A 24,442-nucleotide genomic window follows, 5' to 3' on the forward strand; every position below is an offset into this window, starting at 1 on the left:
CCATTTCTACGTGAACCGATTCTTGGTATGAATTTTGCCATATTTTATCATCTCATAAAGACCATTTTAATTTGAAATATTGTCAAATCAAACGTATTTTACTTGAAAATATTTTGGATAAAAAACATGATTTTCAAATCATTTTGATTTTTAAATCATACATTCTTATTCATTCCAAACACACAAAATGATTTCAAATTTATTCGGATTTGAAATCCTATAAAATCGATGTCGATAAATATATCACAATGCTAATTTTATGGAAATTTCGATGAAAATATGAATATTTCTAGAAAATTTATAAAAAATAATAAGTTTAAACAAATTTAAATTAATTAATAAATATTTTATTAAGTTAACGCATCTACTATTTATATTATATTAGTGATATTTTGCTGCTTACATTTTTATGTTCTTGTTACTATATAATAAAAATATTGATTAATCGTCGTGTGGATTACAAACGTATAGAAATATAAGGAAATATCGAAATGTCTACATATATTTAGTACTATGGGAGTGATTATCCAACCGCTTGGGTGACTTATGCAATTTTCCCCATTTTATAAAAGCCTCAAGTCCCGAAATTTCGTTACAATGACACCACACCAAGCCTTGGCGAAAGCCGTGTGGAAGGAGCTCTCACTTCTCTGCAGTCTTCGACTTTCTCTCTCTATAACGATATTCATATAGCGCTTACACTTGAATGTCGGCGTCGCAGAGAATTTTCTGCGCTATAACTCTTCCTCACCCTCGTTTGTATGCGCCTTCGGCCTTCAATTACAGGGCCTTCCCCTTCATTTGCCACCCTCTTTCCCACTTTATCTTACCACGCTCTCTCACTCTCGCACCTTTAACTTCCTCCCCTTTCCCCCTTTCTCGTGATTCTCGATTCATCATGCCTTACAATCAGGTACCCATTTTTTTTCTTTGATGAATTTGGTGCAGCATTGATGTTTTTGGGTTGTGAATTTATGTGCTTGTGATGAGATGTCCATTTTTGTATCTGGGTATCTCAATTTGTTTTCATTAATGCTTTTGATGTTCATAACTGTTCCGTTTTGAATGCGGTAATCTGTTTTCTGTTGATGTTGAAGATGGATGGGCTTTGAATTTGTTATTTGTTATCTCTTCTCGACGCTTGATGATGAATGTTTTTACAATGCTGGCATGTAAAAAGGATGCGGTGCTAATTGGGTTTTTGTTTTTGTTTTTAATTTTTAAATACGCTTACCATATATGAGACACTTCAATTGTACTGCTTATGTCTCAAGGTATCGATAACATGTAATTATAATTTTATCTTTGGGATTATCTATGTTGAGTTTGATCTTGATTTGCAGCGAAAGGGTGGCCGTAGAGAACAGAAGTGGAAAGAGAAGGCAAAGGTTGATAGAAATTCTACAGAGTCAGAGGCTGCTGCTGAAGTTGTTACTAATGCACTCGGTAAATTGAGGGTCACTGAAAATGATCAACCTCATGTTCTTACTTCTAGTGCGCAGTTTGGAAATGCCCAGCTGACAAATCAGGTCACCCCTGGGCTTGCCCATAGAGCAGTTTGGAAACCAAAAGCGTATGGAACAACTAGTGGGGCTGCAGAGGTTGAAGGTGAAAAAGCACCTACCAATGGAACGTCAACCGAAAACAAAGGGAGCAACGCTGAACTGGCAGCACAGAACGGCGCCGTTGGCTTGAGTCAATTATTCAAGGGCAATCAGATTGAAAAGTTTACTGTGGATAATTCTACTTACACACGGGCACAAATAAGAGCTACGTTCTACCCTAAATTTGAGAATGAGAAGTCGGATCAGGAGGTATTTCTTTATTCAATGTGTTTCTTTTTGAAGTTACACTTGGACTCTGGATTTGCTTTCTTACACAGAATTATTTACTTTTAGCTCATTTGTTAGCTTGAGATTATTCTGCCTCCAAGATATTTTACCCATTCACCATGTCATTGGCTTGTCTAGGTATGTGTTTCTAGGTGCATGCTTGTGGTTGTGTACTTCTTTTGAATCTCTTGACCATCATCTTTGGGTCATTGGTGTTCCTTCAAAATCCTGGTTCCCAAGGCTTTTTAATATCTCCCCGCTAACAAATGTGGCTGTTAGTTCTTGTTGGGATTTATCATCAGGTTTATTCTTGGAAATTTCACTATTTTCAGTCTCTCTCGAATCTTTTGGCTTCTTCTTCTTTGATGCCCAATGGTCTGTTCAAATCATTATGGAAGTCAAAAAGCTCCAAGGAAATTATATTATTGTTTGGATATTGCTTAACGGAAGTCTTAATTCAAATGAAATTTTTCAAAGGAAGAATACGTCTCTATGGCTTAGGCCCTCGGTCTGTTTTATATGTTTTAAGGATGAGGAATATCTCATTTCTTCGCCTGGAATTCATCCTATTGTCTTGAACCTCGGTCTTTTGGGGGGACTTTAACTTTTCTTGGTGGGCCTAAGTTCGCTACAGCCTTAGGAGTTCAGCACTAGGTTTGTTTAACTTAATATTATCACCGAAGTTGCAGGCCTTTTGGATATTGCTATATTGTTTCAAGCCCTGTTGATGTATTTTATAATATTCTCACAGCTGTAGTTTATATTCTGCCTTTTGGTTAAGTGTTTTAGCCAAATCTTGATGTCCTTGTAGTTAGTTAATTGGTTATTCAACTTCTTGTTTTTATAATCTTGTCTTTCTTTAGTTACCGTTGGTAACTTTTGGAAGCTTAGGTTGTAAGAGAGTTTAGTATTTAAACTCAACTCTTCAAATCAATAACACATCTTTGAAGCATTTTTCAGACTTGAGTGTTATTATCTCTGTGTGATACCACTTATAGTATTCTTTTTTGGGTAGTTTGTTTGGAAAACTTATGCTTCATTGCCCCGCTTCTAAGCTTTGGTATTTGGATTTCTCCCTCTATGCCCCTTGTGTTTGGTCCACAGTGCATACAGAAGATTTTTCAAGGCATTCCATTTCGATGGATGGATCTTTTGGGTTCTACTCGTCTTCTAGACTCTTTTTGGCATTCTTCATAAAAGCTTTATGCTAATTATCATATTCAAGACATTTGCTTGTATTTAAATATTTTTCTTTTCTCCATTTAAGTTTTATATTGTCTCTATTATCTTATTACTCTTCTATTCTTTTTGGTATCGTGTATTTTTGAGCATTAGTCTCTTTTCATTTTATCAATGAAAAGTCTTGCTTCCTTTTAAAATGAAGGATGAGGAATCTCTCAACCACATCTTCTTTGAGTGTTCATATGCTCAACATTGCTGGAGGCTTTTATTTGATCTCTTCAATATTTGTTTGCTTTTCTCAAAGACTCTGAAGGGGAACGTTCTTCGGCTTTTTTGTAGCATTAGATGGACTTCACAAGCTTATTTGCTTTGGGTTAATGCAGTAAGGGTCTTGCTTTCCAAACTATGGTTTGAAAGAAATCAATGTATCTTCAAAAGTTCTTCCCAAAGTCCTATTGTTTGGTTTGATTCAGTCCATTTAAAGCAGCCTCTTGGTGCTGTCTCTCCAAATCTTTTGACGGGCTTACAATTCAAGATATTTATCGTTGATGGATTTCTTTTAGGACACTCTGAAGTGTTGTATCTTTGTTTCTTGATAATTTTCTTTGTTTCATGTTTCTATATTGTTATTTCTCTGGTTTATTCCTTTTCGTTTCTTCTTGTATCTCTGAGCATTAAGTCTCTTTTAATTTCCTTAATGAAAAATTTCATATCCTTTTCTTAAAAAAAAAAAAAAATGAAAAAAAACAAATAAGATCTACTAATAAAATAGTTCGGTGCCTTTCCTATTTAGGTCTTTCCCCAAGTCATAGTTCTAGGAGCTTTAGAGACTTACCCTTATTCAGTTTGGCCTTAGCGGCAACCTATTTTATGTACCTATTCAGAATCCCCAGTGTGTTTAGCAAGATTTTGGAGAAGTTGATGAGGGATTTCTTGTAGGAAAGGGTTTATTTTATTTTATTTTTTTATTTTTTTAAAATAATAATAATAATTTTTTAGAAATTTATTTTTAAGGTTTGACAAGAGGAAAGTCTCACATCTCATTAATTTGGAGGTGTTATCTAGGCCGTTGGACCTAGGATTAGTCATAGGCAATGTAAGAGCGAGAAACAAGGCCTTGTTGGCTAAATGACTTATGCAAATTCATCATGATTATGACACCTTATGGCACAAGCTTATTTTTACCAAGTATGGGCTTCATCCTGTTGAGTCCATCTTCGACTTCCTTGGGTTTCCACCACCTGTTGATGATTAGGGAAACAATACTGTCATGGCTTTGTTATTGTCTCGCTAGCTCCTGTTCGTCAAGTGACTCTATCTTTTCCTCTGTGTGGAGGCTAAAAATTCCCAAGAAATCTAAGTTTTTTGTTTGGCAGATTATGCATGGAAGAGTTAATTACCTTGGATTGGATTTTGGCATGAGGGTCCTCTTTGTCAGACTATTTTGATGTGTTTCTTGCACTAGGGCAGCAGAAAGCCGACCTCTCCAAGTCCTACCTAAGAACTTCACTTGAAGGCCTAGCTTCTTCAAGCCCATCTAAGAATTTCATTCTTCCCAGGAGATCTTGTTTCTTAATCTGATATCCCCAAAGACCTAATCCAAGTTTTTAGGGAGTCCCTTGGGACCACAACTTACCAAGAACCAAGAACCAAGAACCTTCCCACTGACAACCAGGAAGGTAAGGAGGCCTTAAAGATATAATCTCAAACATAAATGAGCAGGTCCCCACTTAGGAGCACCTGAGACCAAGCAAACTGACAATTGGTTAGAGGTGAACCTTGGCTTGAAGTCTACCTCCAAAAAAGGAATCCGTCCACCTTCTATAAAGCAGAAACCTATCTAACCATTACTTACCTTGCAATTAGACCAAGTAGACCTCCCATCATTAGCCAGGAGCTTCTTTTGCATGCGCCTATTTGTGTTAGGTTGGTTTCTTCACAGCTTTTGGGGCTTTGGACTGAGAGAAATAATAGAGTTTTAGAGATATGGAGAGATCTTGGGAGGAGGTTTGGCCAATCGCTACGTTTAATGCTTCTATTTTGGGTGTCAGTTTCTAAGGAATCTTGTAATTACATGCAAAGTCTTATTATTTTGAGTTGGAAACCTTTTTTGTATAGTTAGTTTCATGGCTCCTTTTAATAAACCATCTTGTCTACCCTTTGTTTTCCCTTTTGTAGTCGTTTAGAAAAATGGGAGCATGGTTTCTCATTTTTTTTGTGGATAAATGGATGGGGAAAATTCTCTTGTGAACCTTTTACTTTTCTTTTGGCTTCTATTGGACCTTTATCTTTGTGAAGCGTGCATCATGCCACCATATTTAATAAACCTTTCCTTTATGGAAAACAAAGAAGGTTATATGGTCATTCTGGGGCAATTTTAAACTTATAAGTTTTGATAAGGTGATTAGATTTAACTGTTTATTTATTTTATTAGATTGATATTTATTTCATTGTCAATGATTTGAGAATTTTGTTTCCTGGTAATATGTTTAATGTGTATATGATTTTATGTCAGATTAGAACAAGGATGATAGAGATGGTATCGAAAGGTTTGGCTACATTGGAGGTATAGAGATTTACCTGCATTTTTTTGTCAAGAATGCTTGAATGTTTATGGTGTTTAATGTTCCATTTATGATGGAGTTACTATGTAGTATTTAATGTCATTCACTCCCACATTGTGGATTTTAAACCTTCAACGATGGCGTATTAGTTTCGAAGTAGAAGTATATTGAACAATATGGACGTTGATTCAATTTGGGTGTTCTTTTGGTGACTACCCATTTTTTGAATTTTTATGCTTTGATACTGCAAAAGTGGGCCCATACTACCTTTCTTCTACAAGGTTTTTTGAATTTTTATGCTTTGATACTACTCATTTCATGATAAATTGATATATTTCTGTGAAAAATTTCATACCCCCCTGCCTTAGTTCTTCATTGCTTATACTCTCTGGTTATTGTGTCTAAGGGTAAAAGTATGTTGATTGTGTTCTGAATTCTATAAGCTGTTATTAGGTTATTCAACTTGGAAATTTCTACAGGTTTCACTAAAACACTCAGGGTCTTTGTTTATGTACGCTGGCCATGAAGGTGGAGCATATGCAAAAAACAGCTTCGGGAATATGTATGACAATATATGCCTTTTCTTTTTAATTCTTTTTTTGAAGGTGTATTGTATGCTGATTTTCCTAAATCCATTTTGATAAAGCCAGTAAGGAATTGAATTTGAAGTGGTACTCATGGTATTTTTTCTTGAATACGGATATTTACAAATGGTCATTGCATATAACTGTTCTGCCCCCACTACCTTCAATATCATTTCCATCATTATTATTTCATTTGTATTTTTTAGTATTAGAATAGGAGGATGTCATATATTCAGACTTCTTTTTGGAACTTGTTACTGTTTCCATTCTATTTCACCTTCAATATCATTTCCGTCATTATTATTTCATTTGTATTTTTTAGTATTAGAAGAGTAGGATGTCATTTATTCAGACTTCTTTTTGGAACTTGTTACTGTTTCCATACTATTTCACCACGTTTTCGAAGCTTTTCTGAATAAAATTCCACTTTCAGCTACACTGCTGTTGGTGTCTTTGTTCTGGGAAGGATGTTTCAAGAGGCTTGGGGAGCTGCAGCAGCAAAAAAGCAGGCAGAATTCAATGATTTCCTTGAGGTATTGTTAACATTAGAAAAATAATGATTTTGTATGTCTAAAGTTTTTAGCCTTGTTCCTTGCATCTTTTTTATGCCTTCTTGTTGATTGGTGCCCCATTTTTGTTTATATTGTACAAGTTTTATGTTTGGTTCTTTTTGATGTGGCTTTTTTCCCTTTACATCCTTTTGTTTCTTCCATTTTTCTCTATTAAAGCCTAAAGGATGGCTTTCCATGAAAAATAAAATGCTATGAGAATCTTGAATATGTTTATATTTGTTTTGTCATTTCACATCTCCTGGCAGCACTCAAATATCTTGCTACCTTTCTTCTTTTAGAGTAACCGCATGTCCATATCAATGGAGTTAGTAACTGCTGTTTTGGGAGATCATGGCCAGCGACCACGGGAGGATTATGGTAATATCAATTTAGAATGTTTAATTGTTTTGTTTCCTTTAAAAAATTTGAACTTTTAATTTATTACTCTTTCGTTTTAAATTCAGAAGGAGCTCCAAAATCTTAATATATTCAACTTGTACTGATTGTTTTTGGATTTAATTAAGAGGGAGTGCCAGAAGGAATTGTATGAACAATCTTTCCTTTGATAGGGATGGAATCTCACTCAAGATTTTTTCCCTTGATTCCTTTTAGTTATCTTTTGTATGACTGATGATTTGAAACTGGAGTAAGTCTTTACTTGAGCGTCCTTTTTTTATAGATTTTCAATAATTAAGCTGTTCTATTTGATGTTTGAGTTTTTATATATAATATTTCTCTTGACATTCTTCCTGCCCTCCAATCAAACTTATGGTTACTTTTTTCAACATTAGTCAGTTGTGTTTCCATTGAAGTTAATATTATTTTTATATTGCGCTTCTTTCTCAGTATATTGCATTAGGTTTTAAGTAGTGCGCTCTTTCATTTTGTGCAGTGGTAGTTACAGCAGTTACAGAACTGGGCAAGGGAAAGCCAAAGTTCTATTCAACTGCAGAAATAATAGCTTTTTGTAGAAAATGGCGCTTACCAACTAATCATGTTTGGTTATTCTCAAGCAGGTGATGGTCCATAACTTCATTTAATTTTCTTGGTATGAACAAATTTTTTCCGAGTCTCTACAACTCATTCACATTCTTTCTTTCATTTGAAGACTTGTTTTTAATATATATATATATATATATATATAGATGTCATGTAATTTCTAATTTTTGCACGACATGGAAAATTAGATTAAGGATTCTGTTTTAAAAAAAGTGACGATATCTTCACAGTTGCCGAACTCGTAAAACCTTCCATGCTTCTCAGATTTTTGACATTGAAATGCTACATTAACCTGTGCTTCATCCTTTTTTTTTTGTCCCAAAAAAGTGACTGAAGGTCTTTTAAGACTTATTTGGCAGCAATGAATTGTCTGAGAGTTATTTTATTCGTCATTAGCATTTAGTGCTTTATTAAATGTGTGTATCATCCAGAGCTCCAAGTGTTTCTTGCATGTAGCTACTTCTCTACTTTTGTTTACTTTCATGCAGGTTTTATTTTGATTTTGATTTGATTATATGACTTGAGTGCTCAAGTGATTTCTCTTTTAAACTCGGACGGTCTACTTTGAAAATAATGTGAATTTTACATTTTCTTAAATCTTGTAGTGTCTACTACTTCCTGTATGTTAATGTTAAACAACTATCTTCTGGCTCATGATCCTTTTCTTTTCTAACTTCTGAAGGAAGTCGGCAACATCTTTTTTTGCTGCATTTGATGCCCTATGTGAAGAAGGAACTGCTACTTCAGTATGTAAGGCTCTTGATGAAGTTGCAGAAATATCTGTACCAGGTATAGCTTTTGTCGGTTTAAATTTTTAGTAGTCAGGGTGGCATGTTATCCTCTTTCCAATTTGTATTCCTATTCATCCTGTTTTCTTTTGAGTCCTTTTGTCAAAGTTAATACGCTATCCCATTGAACAAATTCATTCAATGGATAGGTCTCTTTGCCTTACGCCTGTTCTATTATTCCATGACTTGCAGCTACGAACGTTAACAAGTTGTTCCTACTTTCTTGCGTGTTGCTTATAAATTATAATCTTCTCATTTTGATGGACCCTGCAGTGTTCTCTCACTTTTGTTAAATCAGTTGAGAAGTTGATGATGATTGTCAACTGGAATTGGTGCAGGCACAAAAGATCATATAAAAGTGCAGGGTGAAATTCTTGAGGGTCTTGTGGCCCGTATAGTGAGCCATGAGAGTTCAAAACACATGGAGAAAGTATTGGAAGACTTTCCTGCTCTGCCAGACAACGAAGTAGGTATGGTTTTGCTACCGTTATTTTCTTTTAATCCTTTTCCATTGGCAACCTTCATTTTTTTTTTTTGTATACCCTGTTTTGTCTTAGGTGGACTTGATTTAGGACCGAGCCTAAGGGAAATTTGTGCTGCAAATAGGTCAGATGAAAAACAGGTAACAAAAATTCCTTGGCATGAAATATGATGGTTTTGTATGTTGATTTTTCACTTTGCATCTCACTGGAACAGAAATGGAATGATTCACCTGTTAGGCATCGTTTTTTTACTCTTATCTCTGCTTCTGTAAAATACAATTGCAGCAAATAAAAGCACTTCTTCAAAACGTTGGTAGTGCATTTTGCCCTGACCATTCTGACTGGTACGGTGATTCCCACTCAAGAAATGCAGACAGATCTGTTTTATCAAAATTCTTACAAGCCAACCCAGCTGATTTTTCAACCTCCAAATTGCAGGTTAGTCGTCACTTCATGTTAGGAAAATGAATTTTTATCTGTATTTGTGTTTTCTTTTAATACAAATGTTGCTTCATCTGCTCCAAGATCATTCGAGAACTGTTTTCCCTACCACTGTTTCACGTGTTGGTTATTTTGAAATTCCTTTTGAAGATTTTTTTTTGGTGGAAATGAAACATCATTCCCTCTTCCTCTGTTTTCATAAATTATTGATTTCGTTGGACATGCTACCTTCTTTATTAGCATCGAAATGAATTGATCATGAAGTACTTCAAATCTGTCCAGGAAATGATTCGTCTAATGAGAGAAAAACGACTTCCAGCTGCCTTCAAATGCTATCATAATTTCCACAAAGTTGGTTCCATATCAAATGACAACCTTTTCTATAAAATGGTCATTCATGTTCACAGCGACTCTGCTTTTCGGCGATATCAAAAAGAAATGAGGTACTGCTTGAGACATGCACTTTATTTTCATTTCCAGCGTGCAAAATAATTGTTCTGTTGGTATTGTTGAGCTACTGTCATGTTTTTATTAATTGTGCCAAATGTGTTGAACGTGTTTCAGGCACAAGCCAGGTTTGTGGCCATTATATCGAGGTAATAGCCAACCTTTCATAATGTTACTTCCTTTATCTTTAGATTTCAACTACCTTTATTCAAAGTATTTTAGGCATTCTCTTCAGTCTTCACACTTTTCTAGATGATGATCATGATTCCTAGATCTAATGTTTTACTCTGGTTTGTTTTGTTTATTATTAGTTGCTATTGTGAGCAGGGAAAAAATTGAACCCAAACAAAATTTTCATAAAAGATAGAAACGTTTCTTAAAAGATCAAGAAGAAAAAGCCTACCGGTGTGGTAGACAAAAGAAAAGTAAGAAACGTAGAGCAATTGAAATAGGCCTAAGTTATAAGTGTAGTCTTTTTGAACTTTTAGGGCTATGCTTTATAGTTATAACTTCTTGAACTTTAAAGAATTCTACTAAGATTCTAAACTCTCAATTTTGTATCTAATAGTAATAGGTCTCTATCAAATTTGGAATTGTATATGTCACAAACCTATTAAAAACAAAATTGAAAGGTTAGTGTTGGTGAATTTTGTGTCTAATAATTCCCTGAATTTTTAAAAATTTCAAATATGACAGTGACAAGTTTGACAAAATTACAAAATTGAAAATCCATAGATCTAATAGTACTTTTATAGTTCTAAAACTTTAGAGACTTATTCAGTCTGAATTCAAAAGCTTAGAGACCTATTTGACACAACCTTGAAAGCTTAGAGTGTGTTTGATTTGTGATTTGGTAACATAAATTTGAAAACAAGGACTCAATGAAAAACAAAGTTGTATTTTCATGTTTCCAATGTTTTTGGATGTGTTCAGTAGCAAATTTGAAGATTGGATTCTAATTTGGACAATTATTCAAAATGTGTTTCATAATATATTTATAGACAACAAAAATAGCTTTACTTACCCACTAAATATTAAATTAAATCTCAAATATTATTTATTAATTTAATGAACACATTTTTTGGTTATAAATTATGTAGGATTAATATTTTACAAAATCATATAATTTATATTATAGTGTACATATTTTATTTTAACAAAAGTAAAACGAGTTTATAATATGAAATACTCTATCTTGCGTAAGCTGGCCCGGACACTCATGGATATTAAAAAAAATTAAACACTATATTTATTTTTTTTAATGTAATTTTGCACTTCAATGTAAAATTCAAAATTTTTATGCACTAGAAACTTAAAAGAATTGGTTTTTGAATTTCTACTATATGGATCACGAAATTCAACCATTGTAAAAAAACAAATCTACTAAATAGATATTCGTTGAATCCATCTGATGCATTGAATCTGAAAAAGTTAAACAAAATCTTGATTGCATATCAAATAGGCCCTTGATAGATTTATTAGACATAATGTTGAAAGTTAAAGATATATGAATATAACCTTGAAAGTTTGTAAAGTAGCCTGTAAAGAACTAAAAACTTTAAATTTACGAAAATACTCTCCAATTATCACAATTAAAGCAATGATAAAAAATTAAATTTGTTGTAACCCCTCCACTTAGACTTTTGTTAGTGGTGATTTAACATAATATCATAGAGCAAGAGGTGGTTTCTTAGAACCGTTGTAATTCCATATTCTTATCAATTGATGTTGATAACCTTGGACATATATATATATTTGAAATGAAAACTAGACTTTTCATTGAAATAATGAATTTTAGGTCCTTAGCTCAATGGTAGAGTAGAGCATTTGACTGCATAAAGAATGAGTCTAATGCTCAAAGTACCTGACTGGAAATAAAAAGGAAAAACTTCAAACTTGCCAATACAAGGATAGAACCAAATTACTCTAAAGCTCTGAGGAAGAATTAAAAACATTCCAATTGAATGCACATCTGAAGATGAATATTCAGCAAAGTGCTTAGATAGAGAACAATGTGATAAGACTATAACTTGAACAAACCCGAAACACTTAGAAAACAAGCTTCTACTACAAAGCTCACAAAGATTGAGCCTGAATTTAAAGAAGGGCCAGCTAAAAAAATGATTGATGAAGTTCCAGAATCAAAGAAGAGACCAGCTTCCTCCAACAAACCGACTAATAGCACCTTCCAGAGAAAATAAGAAGAAATTTTCAATCATCAACTAACAAAGATTAACCTATCAACTTAATCTTTTGGATTCTGTGGTGATTCAGTAATCATAAATATCATTGCAAGACTACTCAACATAAACAGCGGATAGAGAACACTATTGTCGAGGATTTAAATTTAATCAAATCAGCACATTCTCATTTGGGAATTTGTCTTCAAATTTTCAATGATTTACTCACACCATATTAATGGAAGAGGATTTTAACTTTGTTTATCTTAATCATCTTGGCATTAAGAGGAAGAATAGGAAAGCAAGGGATGTGGCCTCTCTTTTGGTCGTGCTTGAGGGGGTTGTCTTTAGACAAGGGAGAAAGGATGTCAGGGTGTGGATTCCCAATCCTTAGGAGGAATTTTCGTGTAACTCGTTTTTTTTTGGTAGCCTTCTTGATCCTTCTCCCTCATGTGAGTTGGTCTTTTTGCTCTCTGGAGGATTAAGATTCCAAGGAAAGTTAAGTTCTTTACCTTGCAAGTTTTACATGGAATATATAACACTTTAGTTTGGCTTGTAAGTTGGTCCGCTTTTCTGCATTCTCTGTCGGAATGCGGGGGAAAATTGGAGCACATTCTTTAGAGCTGGGAATTCGCGAGAACTGTTTGGAGTGACTTCTTTCAGACTTTCTGGGCATGTCCAACATTGGGCTTTTTGGTTTATTTGCATTATCTTGCTTTTTATGTATCATTGTATTTTAAGCCTTAGCCTCTTTTCATTTCATCAACGAAAAGTTTTGTTTCCGTTTAAAGAAAACATGACTTCTTTCAAACGTTTGGTTGCTCGTCATAGGGAACCATGGATGAAGAGATAAGACTTTTGGGACAAATTTCATATCAATATAGATGGGTTTATGAGGCTGTTTGATAATGTATATGTGGGTGGAGTTTATAGTTGAATTTATTTTTGGGAAACTTTGGAGGAAATAATAGAATAAATATTTATGATGTATGTAGGGATCAATTTATATTTTTTTACTTAGTCTGTCGTAAGTGTTTCCCAATTTCCTCTTTCCTCATCTGCACTCTGTAAACTCTCCAAGCTAGCTTCTATTGTAACATCTTCATCCTCTTTAGTAAAAATTTGTTTCATTAAGAAGAAAAAAGAAAAGAAGAGAAATAAGATATGCTGTATCGAGCTTTTCGACTGTTCTGAACTGTATAGCAGACTTCTTGCTCACAATTTCATGTGTTCCCAGGCTTTTTTGTTGACATCAATTTATTCAAAGAAAACAAGGACAAGGCTGAATTAGTGAAAAGTAAAAACAATTTGATGGAGATTGAAGGCAATGGAACCTTAGGAAGAGATGGATTTGCTGATGAAGATGCAAATCTGATGATAAAACTGAAATTTCTTACATATAAGGTATTTTTGATTTAATTTGCCTAGTTTAAGTTATCTTAAAAGCATAAGAAGTAAATAGTTTACCTCATACAAGAGCAGGACTTTCTTGTAGGTTCTTTTTCTTTTGTTCCTTCCAGGTGCATTTCATATTGGGCCAGTTTTGTTGTCCATGATGTGGTTCCAACCCCCCCAACCCCCACCTTTTTGGAAAATAATATACGGTTCAATAGATATTGGCCATTGGTGGGCCATCCTTTTGGGTCATGATGTAAACTGTAAACATCACAAGCCTTCCATTTTTAATTCTTAAATCCTAATCGATTGATGTAGTAATGCTAATTTTAGTTGAGTGTAGTGGTTACAAGGCTCTTTGATTTAATCAAGAACCATGAGGTCTGAAATCTGAGATATTGAATCAACAAGTCTCAGAGCACTGCATGTTCTAGGGTTTAGGTTGGAATTGGATGAATATGGAGACTGAATTAAAAAATGAATTGTTTAGGTGTACTTTTTGTTGGGATTGCTATTAACAAATTGCTTAATTGAGTAGTCTGAACTATTTATATTTCTCTCTTAGCTGCGGACTTTTTTGATTCGTAATGGCTTGTCAATTCTCTTCAAAGAAGGTCCAGCTGCATACAAGGCCTATTACTTGAGGTATGATTAATTGATTTGATGAGGATGGGCATGCCATACACGTAAATTTAGAAATGAATCTATAGTTGAGGGAGGGAAATTGTAGACTAATAACTTTATGCATGGTGCAAGTGGATGGATGGGGCTACTGTCCTTCACTCCTCCACTCAGTTCAAATACACAACCAAGTTGCAAACATGGAAATCTTTTTTTCTTTTCCAGATCATTGCTTCTAGAATTGTGTTATTCATCATTAAGTATGAGGTCTCTTGTGCAAACATTTTTTTTCCATGAGAAACGTACTTTCATTATCAAGAGGAAACATACAAAAAGAGGGGAGATGGGGTATCACTACACACCAACATGTTATAAAAAGAAGCCCAACTGGTGCAAATATGAGTTAGCTATAAGTATAAAAGAATTTAGAAGACCAGGAAAAAGAAAAGAAGTAACCAAATCCCAAAAGATGTCACCGTTAGTTTCTTGACCATAAAAAGTTCTAGTATTTCTTTCAGACCAGATCCTCCAAAGGAGGGCAAAGACTGCATTTGACCAAAGGATTTTGGTATGGGCAAAAAACTGAGTGAAGAACCATCTAAAGCTTTGTTGGGCCTAACACCACGGTAAAATGAGCAAATTGAACAACCACCCCAGCAAATAACAAAGTGCAAAAGAAGGAAGGTACGTAAACTAAAAGATTCCTCAATGTTTATACAAAGAACACATTAATTGGGAGAAAGGGCAGAATTTCGGATAATTCTTTGGATTCTACAGTATTCAGCCTCTCAAAAGAGAATATCAACAATTTAACCTTCACCTTCTTAGGACATGAAGCTTTCCATATAAGATTAGAATTTTGCCAATTCAAAGCTGCATGTTTCACAATTAGCTTAGGAGAAAAGGACTTAATGGAAAAGGAGCCATCATTTTCCAGCATCAACAAATTCACATCATCCCTGTTATTTGGCCTAAAAAGATTGAAGCTTCATCAAGAGAGCAGCCCATTCATCAAACTCTGCATCCAAGATGCTATATACTACAGAGAAGGGGGAATAAGTTTACCATTGTTCAAAATGGAGACAGATTGTAGTTTTAAGGCAAATCCACATCCAAGATCTTCATTTCTACCCAAGGCCTTTTCTTTCCCAACAATACATCCCAAAAGAAAAAATCCATTAGATCATAGGCTTTCACAAAATTGATCTTAAATATAAGACCCTCCAACTTCACGTTCTTATAATCTATAATAGTCTTGTTCACAATGAGGATTTTATCCATAATTTTTCTACATACCACAGACGCTCATTGATATTCCAAGGGTCTATGGAGAGTTTCCCTAAGTCATTCGGGCCAGAAGCTTAACAATGATGTTATAAAGGATAATGATAAGGCTAATAGGTCTAAAATCTTTGACCTAATCTTGGGGATGAGGCAAATAAAACTTCCATTCATGGACTAATCGATGATGCTCCTCTTGTAAAACTTTTCCCAATTCTTTCTTTAAGTTCTTGTGCTGATATTTGAGAAATTTGAATTGAAATTAATAGTAAGAGTTTAAAAATGTTGAAGAGGACTTGGAATTTCCTTAGTGCATTACTGTATTTTGTCTAACCACTCATTATTACATTAGTATTACTTGTGAACGTGTGTTGTTTTCTCTTCTGTATACTTTATTTTAATAATGTAGGCAAATGAAGTTGTGGGGTACATCAGCCGGAAAACAAAGGGAGCTCAGCAAGATGCTTGATGAATGGTAAGTATACAATTATTGGTTCTTGGGCTGCTTTCTTGTTCCACTAGAATTGTAGGTACTTCACAGGGAAAAATAACGAAGTTGATGATATACTTTTAACATGATAGGGCTGTATACTTGAGGAGGAAGTATGGAAATAAACAGTTGTCATCGGCTACCTATCTTAGTGAAGCGGAACCTTTTCTTGAACAGTATGCTAAACGCAGTCCTCAGAATCAGGCTCTTATTGGATCTGCTGGAAATTTAGTTAAAGCAGAAGATTTCTTGGCCATTGTCGAGGAAGGAATGGACGAAGAGGGTGATCTTCAGAAGGAGCAGGAGGCAGCACCATCAAGTCCAATGCTCTCTGGGAAGGATGCTGTGCCAAAAGCGGAGGGTTTAATCGTGTTTTTTCCAGGTTATTATTTGGCTAATTGGCTAGGCTTTGTTTATTTCCAATGTTGTGAAGATTTTTGTGGTCGAGTTTTTCATGTCCAAATTTAGTTAGCTAGGTAAGGATTATGGATTATCTTGGTGGAGGAACTTCATACTTCCATAATTATATGTAGTGTGTTAGATGATATAATATTAAATTTACCTTCACTCATCAATTTAAGCTTTTGAGTCAATTGGTGATTTAAGATTGTATTAGAGCAGGTGATCTAGAAGGTCTTGTGTTCAAACCCCTACAATACTATTTCTTCTCCAATTAATATTGATTTCCACTTGTTGGGTCTTCTACATATTTCAAGCCCACAAGTGAGGGAGAGTGGTAGATATAATATTAAATTTAACTTTACCTATTAGCTTAAGCTTTTCGATCAATTGGAGATTTAAGAGTGTGTATTTTTGTCATGTTTTAGATAAGGCTGCCTGAACCTAGTTCTTCTTGTAGCCATGTCCATTTGCATTTGGACTTTTCTTAAGCATATAACAGTTGTATGGGTATGCTGTCTAGTACTTTTAATTTGTGGTAAAAGAATTAAGAGAACTATTCTACCCATTGACGTTTCAACAATATTTAATCACTTCAAGTGAAGACATTAAAGTATGGGTTGAATGCAGTTTGAGCTAAATGAGTACATTTATTGTTGGTTGTCATTTTCCCACATCCTCCAATTATAAAGCTACAAAAGTTCAGTTGTTACACTGTATCATATTGAGGTTTACAAATAAATTTATTGTTTCGATGTGGAAATTCTTTGGTAGCTATTTTTATTGCATTTTGACTCTTACAAGATGCTGTTGTTTTGGATCTTGAGGTGACCCTCAGATGCATTACACATTTTTTTTGCATTCAGTTAATTTTAGCTTGGTACGATTTATGAAATACATAGATATTGTCTAGTGTATCATGTATCATTTTTTTATGGTTTAACCAATTTCTCTGGTTATAAATTTTTTATAGTTCACTTTTATATGTTGCTTTGAACCTCAATTTACAGGAATTCCAGGCTGTGCAAAGTCTGCTCTTTGCAGAGAGATACTGAATGCTCCAGGAGCACTTGGAGATGATCGACCAGTCAATACTCTAATGGGTGACCTGATTAAAGGTATTATTTGAATTCCTTGACTCTTCACAGATTCTACGCTAGCAATTTCAGATGTTCCCCCAATGTGCACACACACACAACCAAAAAAGAAAGAAATAAAGGAAGGAAGAACAACTCTCACTAAGAGTAAGCCTTTACTTTAATCCCATGGCAAATAGGTTGTTACTCTTTTGGCATTAATTGTCTTCACAGAGCCTTTCTTTCTATTTGAAAAATGCTCTGCTGAGTTGTAAGTATAATTCTTTCTAGTGGTCAACTCCAGAAAGCATGCAAGCTTAATTAGTAAGAAGCATTGAAGATTATTGAAAAGCTAAATGAAGAGTTCGAAGAGTTTGGATAGATTTTTACAGTAGGGTTTGTATTTTATCTTTCTCGAGTTTGATAGATTTTTTTTTTTTTTTTTGAATGAAATGATCCAATGAGATACAAAAGGGGGACCCAATTAAAGGGTATAGAAACGTTTCTCCAATTTGTAACAAGGGAAGTTAAGTTGTTAGAAGGTTGTAAATGTTTCTACCAGTTCAAAATAAAGTTCATTTTTTTTTTTAAAAAAATATTATTATTTTTTTAATGACGCTTCTTAGCCTTTGGAAGTTTGAGTTTTTTCTTGTTGAGAGAAAAATGTATAGCCCACAGGTTCCAGGATTGGGTTTTTGGGCCTTCTCAAGGTGTTTAATTTGTAGTTCATTCTAACTTCCTAATTGCTTTGGTCAATCTAAGCTTGCTTTTCGTTCTTGAAGCTAGTGAGAATATATATTGCTTTGAAAATATGGACATGCGCTTTTTGGATTTGGAAGAATGTAATTGCTGTTGGGAGATTGCATTTTTCTAATGCTGAAAATGCTTGATTAAGAGTATTAGACATAATTTTGAATAATTTAACTTGTTTCTTATATATTTAATATGTACAGGAAGATATTGGCAGAAGGTTGCTGACGAGCGTAGGAGAAAACCATACTCCATAATGCTTGCAGACAAAAATGCACCAAATGAAGAAGTGTGGAGACAAGTAATGTTCTTGTTCTTGACCCTAAATAGTAAACATTGATTCAGTGAACAGAGCAGGAGGAATATAAAATGAAGTGTCCAATGTTAGCCTCTTCTATCAGATAATTTGGTTACTAATTCAATTCCCTTGCTTCAGATATTGCACAGTATTTTAGCATTTTGTCTCTATCTCTACTATTAACTTTTTATTTGGAAATAATACTTCAGATTATTAAAAAATATACCAGAAGAAAGTAGGACGAGTCTTAGAATGTTCTAGTTGCTGCTTGTAATACTCAAGTTCCTTGTTTCTCTGTGGCCTACAGTACAAATATTCCAGTGATATGTAACTTGTGGGGATAGCATTTGATTTTAATGTTGAAGGATATTCGTTGGTTCTTTTCTTGTCATCTTAATCCTTCAGAAGAAACTTATTAAGGCTGTTATCAAACTTGGTATTTGATATATGGCTAGGAATGGTCCAATTAATTCACAGAACTTCTTCGGTGCATGTAACTGGACCATTTCTTCATTAGCATATTGCATTTCATAATTATTTATTGTCCATTTTGGTGCTATGTTCAAACATTTAGTCACTATTGATGTTATACCTATTTCATATTTACAGCTTGTGGATGAACCTGATAAGACCACTTTTATCACATCTTCAACCTGATGGACCTTAGTCCTTGCAATCAAATCTGCACCTTGGAATAGGATAATTGAATCTATTTCAGAATTTTCTTGATAGTCCACTTTTATTACAACTTAAATATCACATTTTGTTAAAGGAATTTTAAAAAGCTCTCCACTCGATTGAAGTTAGCATATGTTACAACGTAGTTAACTTTTTTCATTTTGACATTTGAATATATTTGTTGCTTTACTTTCTTATAGAATTGATTGTTTAAACACAGGATATGTCAATCATGATCGAATGTCTTATTTTCTGCTATATTTTGTATTCCTTTTAAAATAGATGAGCATTTTCTAGTAGTACGTTGCTATTGCGCCTATTTTCGGAAAGAGCCCCATCTATTTTTTGATGGGAGAGGCCAAAAGATCGTGTTAGTTTCTGAGGATGTTCTGTTTTTGAACTCTATGTTTCTATTAAACTCCTTACAAGGAACTGCTAAATTTGTGCAGATTGAAGATATGTGTCGTAGCACTAGAGCCTCTGCAGTTCCAGTTGTACCTGATTCTGAAGGTTATTATCATTTGGATGCTTATAACATTCAATTCCTTGTCTCATGATATGTGGGGACAAGTTTTCTTTTAAATTTTTAGTCGTTTGAAACTTGCTTTATCAACAGCAAGTTCATGGACTATATTAATATTGTGATACTGATGGCTTTTCTCATTCACCAATGAAATCAACAATTTCCTTCTAGAAAATTTGATGGGGATGGTTTTTGAAAAAAGTTGATTTTAAACCTGGATGCAATTCAGGCAATTGAACTTGAACTTGTGAGGAGAACTGAGAAATGATTCATATGAATCATAAATAATTTGGTGGTTCTGGTTCTGGTTTAATAAGTTTCCAGCCTCTTAGACAGTTCTGCATGCTTTTTGAGGACTTCCTACTAAATTTTGTTAACGTCTAAATTATAAATATGAATTAAAATAAAAATATGCTGTGGTATAATCAGAGATGATGCTGTTTGAAAATGCTTTGTTGTGGAATAGAAAACAGGGGGGAGTAAATGTTGGAGAGAAATTAATGATAATAAAGGAAAAAAGTTGAAAGAAAATTAGTGATGCGTTAAAGGTTGGCTTTTCTTGCAACTGTACGCATCTACATGCTTGCAGACACATATAAACCGTGAAGAAAAAGAAAAGAGAAGATACCTGAGGCTGCCATACCTAATTATGCTCAAGAAATAAAAGGAAATTATGGAGAGCATGACTGATCTGAATATATAGGAAAGTTGAGAAAATAAGGAATGAATCTGGAAGAAAACACAATAATTGTCTCTAGCAAAGCCACAGCTTCCAACTCATCGTCTCTTACAATAGTGTTTTCTTCATGGCATTGGGGAGGTTATGCTCAAAATTCTGTTGTATGTAGATTATGTTGCGAATCTTGTGTTGTTTAAAGGGGATTGTGCCTATTGACATCATAACATGCCTTTGCCGGAAACTGTTGTTTTGGTTACTTACCATCAACATTTCACAGAATAGTTATCATTTATTGTTCCTGAATGTGCAGGAACTGATTCTAACCCCTTCTCTCTTGACGCACTGGCTGTCTTCATGTTCCGTGTGCTGCAAAGAGTTAACCATCCAGTATGCGCTCTATGTTGATATTTCAAACTGTAGAAGTGCCTCATTCATCATTGATTAGGTTGTTCTCTTTCTAATGATTTTACTAATGATCCGTAATTCTGAAGGGAAATCTCGACAAGGCATCCCCTAATGCAGGCTATGTCCTACTAATGTTTTATCACCTTTATGAGGGCAAGGTGTGAACATTTCTCATTGCTCCATTTCATGCGGGGTTTCACTTTTAGTATCTTGATTATTTTTCTCTAATGCTTTTCAGAGTCGCAGAGAGTTTGAAGGTGAGCTTATTGATCGTTTTGGGTCTTTGGTTAAGATTCCATTGCTGAAATCTGATAGGTATAAGAACTCATCCTCAGCACTGGCCTTATTTTTCATTATTTCTACGTCCCTATATGTTAGAATTTTTTTGAAGTTTCACCCTTTACTTGTCTTAATGATGAATAGTTATTATGATTATTTTTCTTTTCCATTATTTAAATCCTTTTGCAGTTTTTTTTTCCCTTTGGTTTCGTCTTCTCATTTCCAATTATTGTTTTTAAACAAAATAACAAATTAAAATTAAAGAGGGAATCAAAATCTATACCATGAAAAGGCAACCTATTTTCTAGAAATTTCATAAGAGAGTAAAATTTACTCATATTTTTTACATGTGGTCTTTGCTCGAAAAAGGTTTCCACCCTGAGCCATTTTTCTTTAATGATCTATCTTAAATCAGTGTAACTAGCATCTTTATTTTATAGATTAAAGTTTATATGACAAATTGCAGTGCTCTTTTTTTTTTTTTTTTTTTTTTTTTCAATGCAAAATACTGAGAATGTCTTTGCAGTTTGTAGATCTAATATTTTTCTGTACTTGGACTGCAGGAATCCTTTACCAAATAATTTGAAGACTATCTTAGAGGAAGGATTAAGCCTGTATAAGCTCCATACTAGTAGACATGGAAGGTTGGTGGCTTGTTCAAGTATTTATAGATGTTATTGTTATTGTTTAACTGTTAGGCCACCAATAATGTACACCAATATCAGAGGAAGAAGAGTAAGGGTAAGATAGTAAGTGAGGGGGAGACGAGTCTGTTGCGTCAGGAGGAGGGATGAGGGGGGTCCATTCTTTCAGGAGGAGGGATGAGGGGACCATTTAGTTGTTAACTCAGGGCGAGAGGAGTATGGAAAAGTTTGGCTGTTTTCATTTTCATGCTTTTGGTTTTCAAGAAGTTTCTTGCAGAGAGTCGTTCATAGGCTGTTAGTCTTGTAAAGCCTTAGGGCTGTTTCCATTTTTGATGTATCAATACATTGTAAGGAGATACCTTACATTAGCTTTGTTGACTGGAAGTTTCTAGCATAGGAATATCAATAGATAATGTGCAATATGTTTTCTTGTCAGCCACCTCTTATGCATTTGTCTGGAATCTTTTGCAGGGTGGATTCCACCAAAGGTTCCTATGCGAAAGAATGGACCAAATGGGAAAAGCAATTGCGAGAAACTTTGTTTGGTAACACTGAGTATCTCAATGCTATTCAGGTGCATTTTACTTCTCTTTAAAAGATCAAAATTTTTGTCCATGCTTCAAACTCAATTTAGTTTGTATCAAAATCAAACGAAAGCTTTAAAAAACTTTTATTTTATTCTCTTTTTGAGTTAAACGATTGTTTGATGACCTTATTCACGTATAAAGTGTTTTGGAAATTTCGGCTAAATTTCAAACACCTCAAAATTTGAACTTTGGAAGTTAATTCTGTTTTGCCTTGGCTATAGGTTTTTTTCTCTTACTAATATTTCATCAACCATTAAATAAAATAAAAATAAAAATAAAAATAAAAACAATGCTCATCTTTTAAAAAATTGAAAAACTGAAGTAGAATGGGTATCATGGACCTAAAGGTGCAAGTTTTGGCAACGCTAGTTTCTAAGTTAACCATTTTTTGATCAAGACCTTAATAAAATAATCAATGTTAATTACTCAGGTTCCATTTGAGTTTGCTGTTCAAGATGTCTTGGAGCAATTAAAGAAGATTTCAAAAGGCGACTTTAAAAGCCCTATTACAGAGAGGAGGAAGTCTGGGGCCATAGTGTTTGCTGCTGTCAATCTCCCTGTTCAGGAGATCCAAAATCTTCTTGGCACTGTAAGTGAATATGTGTATGAGCCACTCCGGCTCCCACCACCAGTTGGTTCATGGATATTTTTTTGACATGAACTTACTAGTTTATTTTCTTAAAAAACCATCAGAGCCCTCAAAGCTTAAACTAGCTCATAGGTTATGGTATAGTTAAGTCTTTTATATATACACATTCTTAACACTCCCTTTCACTCATTTGGAAATTGTTCAAGACCCAACGATTGATTATGAACAGAAGACTTCTCTTCTATAATATCTTGTCCAACTTCAACTAAATCCAAAAACTCAAGCTGATAGGTTATAGTATATTTAATTTTCTGTACTTCCCTTTCAGTAAAGTTTGCTAAATTAGCTTCTAAAGCATCCTCCCGTTTTCTAACAGACCATTGCATGTTATTTGAAGTACCTTGCACAGTTGCATAGTCTATTACTGAAACAGAGTGGATAAAGATAATGTGGGAGGAAAAAGAATAGTCTGTCATAGAAAAATATATTGAAAATTTTCTGGTTAAAACTTGACATATGCTTAGACTTTTACTGCTTAAATTTTGTTTACTGCTTTGGACAGACATCAGGGGATTAAGTCATGGTGCAATTTGCAATTTATTTATTGATCTGCTCCATTATCATGAAATTAAGCACATAGAACAATATCATTTAAATTTGTATCCATTATTTATATGTATTCTCATCATATGCACGAGACAAATCTCACTATGTGAATCCTTATATTTTCCACCATTATTGTACAGTTGGGCAAGAAAAATCCCCGTGTTGAAGCATTCCTTAAAGAACACTACAAGGACTATACACTTAAAGGGGCTCACGTCACACTCGCACACAAGAGAAGCCATGGTGTTAAGGGTGTAGCTGACTATGGCATCTTCGAAAACAAAGAAGTTCCAGTCGAGCTGACAGCCCTACTTTTCTCAGATAAAATGGCAGCCTTTGAAGCCCGCCTTGGCAGCATTGAGAATGAAAGAGTGATTTCCAAAAATGAGTGGCCCCATGTAACATTATGGACTAGAGAAGGGGTTGCAGCCAAAGAAGCTAACGCCTTACCACAGTTAGTATCGGAAGGCAAAGCAACTCTTGTTGAAATCAACCCTCCCATTAACATTTCAGGCACGGTGAAATTCTTTTAGCCTTTCCCTCTATTCATTTCTCTGCATTCTCAAGTTTGATAGGATAGAAATAAAATGGACAGGAAATGTCCAAGGCATTAAATTTTGCTTGCTGAGGTTTTTAGTTACAGTTGATAAGAAGTTTTGTAGAATTTCTCTATGACAAAATTTTGTATGTACAGGCCACTTTGATCTACCTCAAAACAGGTTGAACTTTGTTTATATGATTAAGTTGGAAATTTTGTCATTTCAATATATATATTTTTTTCCATTTGAGTCTAACAATTATGGGGTGATGATAGGTATTTGGAATGGTAAGTGGTGTCTTATTGACTAAGCTATATCCGAAATTTGCTATAATATAGATTTTGTTTTATAGCTTTTAAGAGCATTTTTTAAGTTTGAGAGGATGGAAAACATGTAAATAAGAATCTACTTTCCATCAGGCCTGTGGCTGCTGCCTTAAATCCTGTAGCTCATACTAACAATACTATAAATTTGCAGACAATCCAAATTTGAAGGGGAAGGTCCTTCGTTTTCTTTCTTTGTTGCTTTGTAAGAAGAAATTATTCAATGTGGT

At 34.3% G+C, this 24,442-nt stretch overlaps 1 protein-coding gene across 2 annotated transcripts; it reads left to right on the forward strand.

Annotated features, from left to right (window-relative positions):
* Positions 1 to 538: 538 nt before the first annotated feature.
* On the forward strand, positions 539 to 24,133 carry RNL (RNAligase). 2 transcript variants are annotated; one of them, XM_039038295.2, is made up of 27 exons: positions 539 to 913; positions 1,344 to 1,814; positions 5,530 to 5,580; positions 6,058 to 6,140; positions 6,596 to 6,695; positions 7,013 to 7,091; positions 7,606 to 7,729; positions 8,395 to 8,501; positions 8,839 to 8,970; positions 9,058 to 9,122; positions 9,268 to 9,420; positions 9,706 to 9,866; positions 9,988 to 10,019; positions 13,288 to 13,454; positions 14,011 to 14,090; positions 15,757 to 15,822; positions 15,930 to 16,219; positions 17,247 to 17,354; positions 18,266 to 18,363; positions 19,488 to 19,548; positions 20,551 to 20,627; positions 20,732 to 20,803; positions 20,884 to 20,960; positions 21,488 to 21,568; positions 22,040 to 22,142; positions 22,586 to 22,744; positions 23,491 to 24,133. In XM_039038295.2, the coding sequence occupies exons 1-27, from the start codon at positions 707 to 709 to the stop codon at positions 23,881 to 23,883; spliced, it is 3,597 nt and encodes a 1,198-aa protein (XP_038894223.1). In that variant the 5' UTR covers positions 539 to 706; the 3' UTR covers positions 23,884 to 24,133. The 2 variants fall into 2 exon arrangements, with proteins under 2 accessions (XP_038894223.1, XP_038894224.1); XM_039038296.2 differs by having other exon boundaries at positions 543 to 913; positions 5,535 to 5,580.
* Positions 24,134 to 24,442: the final 309 nt, after the last annotated feature.

This window comes from Benincasa hispida, chromosome 8 (assembly GCF_027475165.1).
Source record: "Benincasa hispida cultivar pf3 chromosome 8, pf3_genome.v1.1, whole genome shotgun sequence".
In the NCBI taxonomy this organism is placed as follows: Eukaryota; Viridiplantae; Streptophyta; class Magnoliopsida; order Cucurbitales; family Cucurbitaceae; genus Benincasa; species Benincasa hispida.

What these genes read in the sequence shown, in the direction of transcription:
- RNL (XM_039038295.2), top strand. Translation starts at nt 707, where the DNA reads ATGTCGGCGTCGCAGAGAATTTTCTGCGCTATAACTCTTCCTCACCCT. An exon ending in TGCAGAAATATCTGTACCAG is followed by an intron (nt 8,502 to 8,838) that starts GTATAGCTTTTG and finishes GAATTGGTGCAG; the next exon opens with GCACAAAAGATCATATAAAA. An exon ending in CGATATCAAAAAGAAATGAG is followed by an intron (nt 9,867 to 9,987) that starts GTACTGCTTGAG and finishes AACGTGTTTCAG; the next exon opens with GCACAAGCCAGGTTTGTGGC.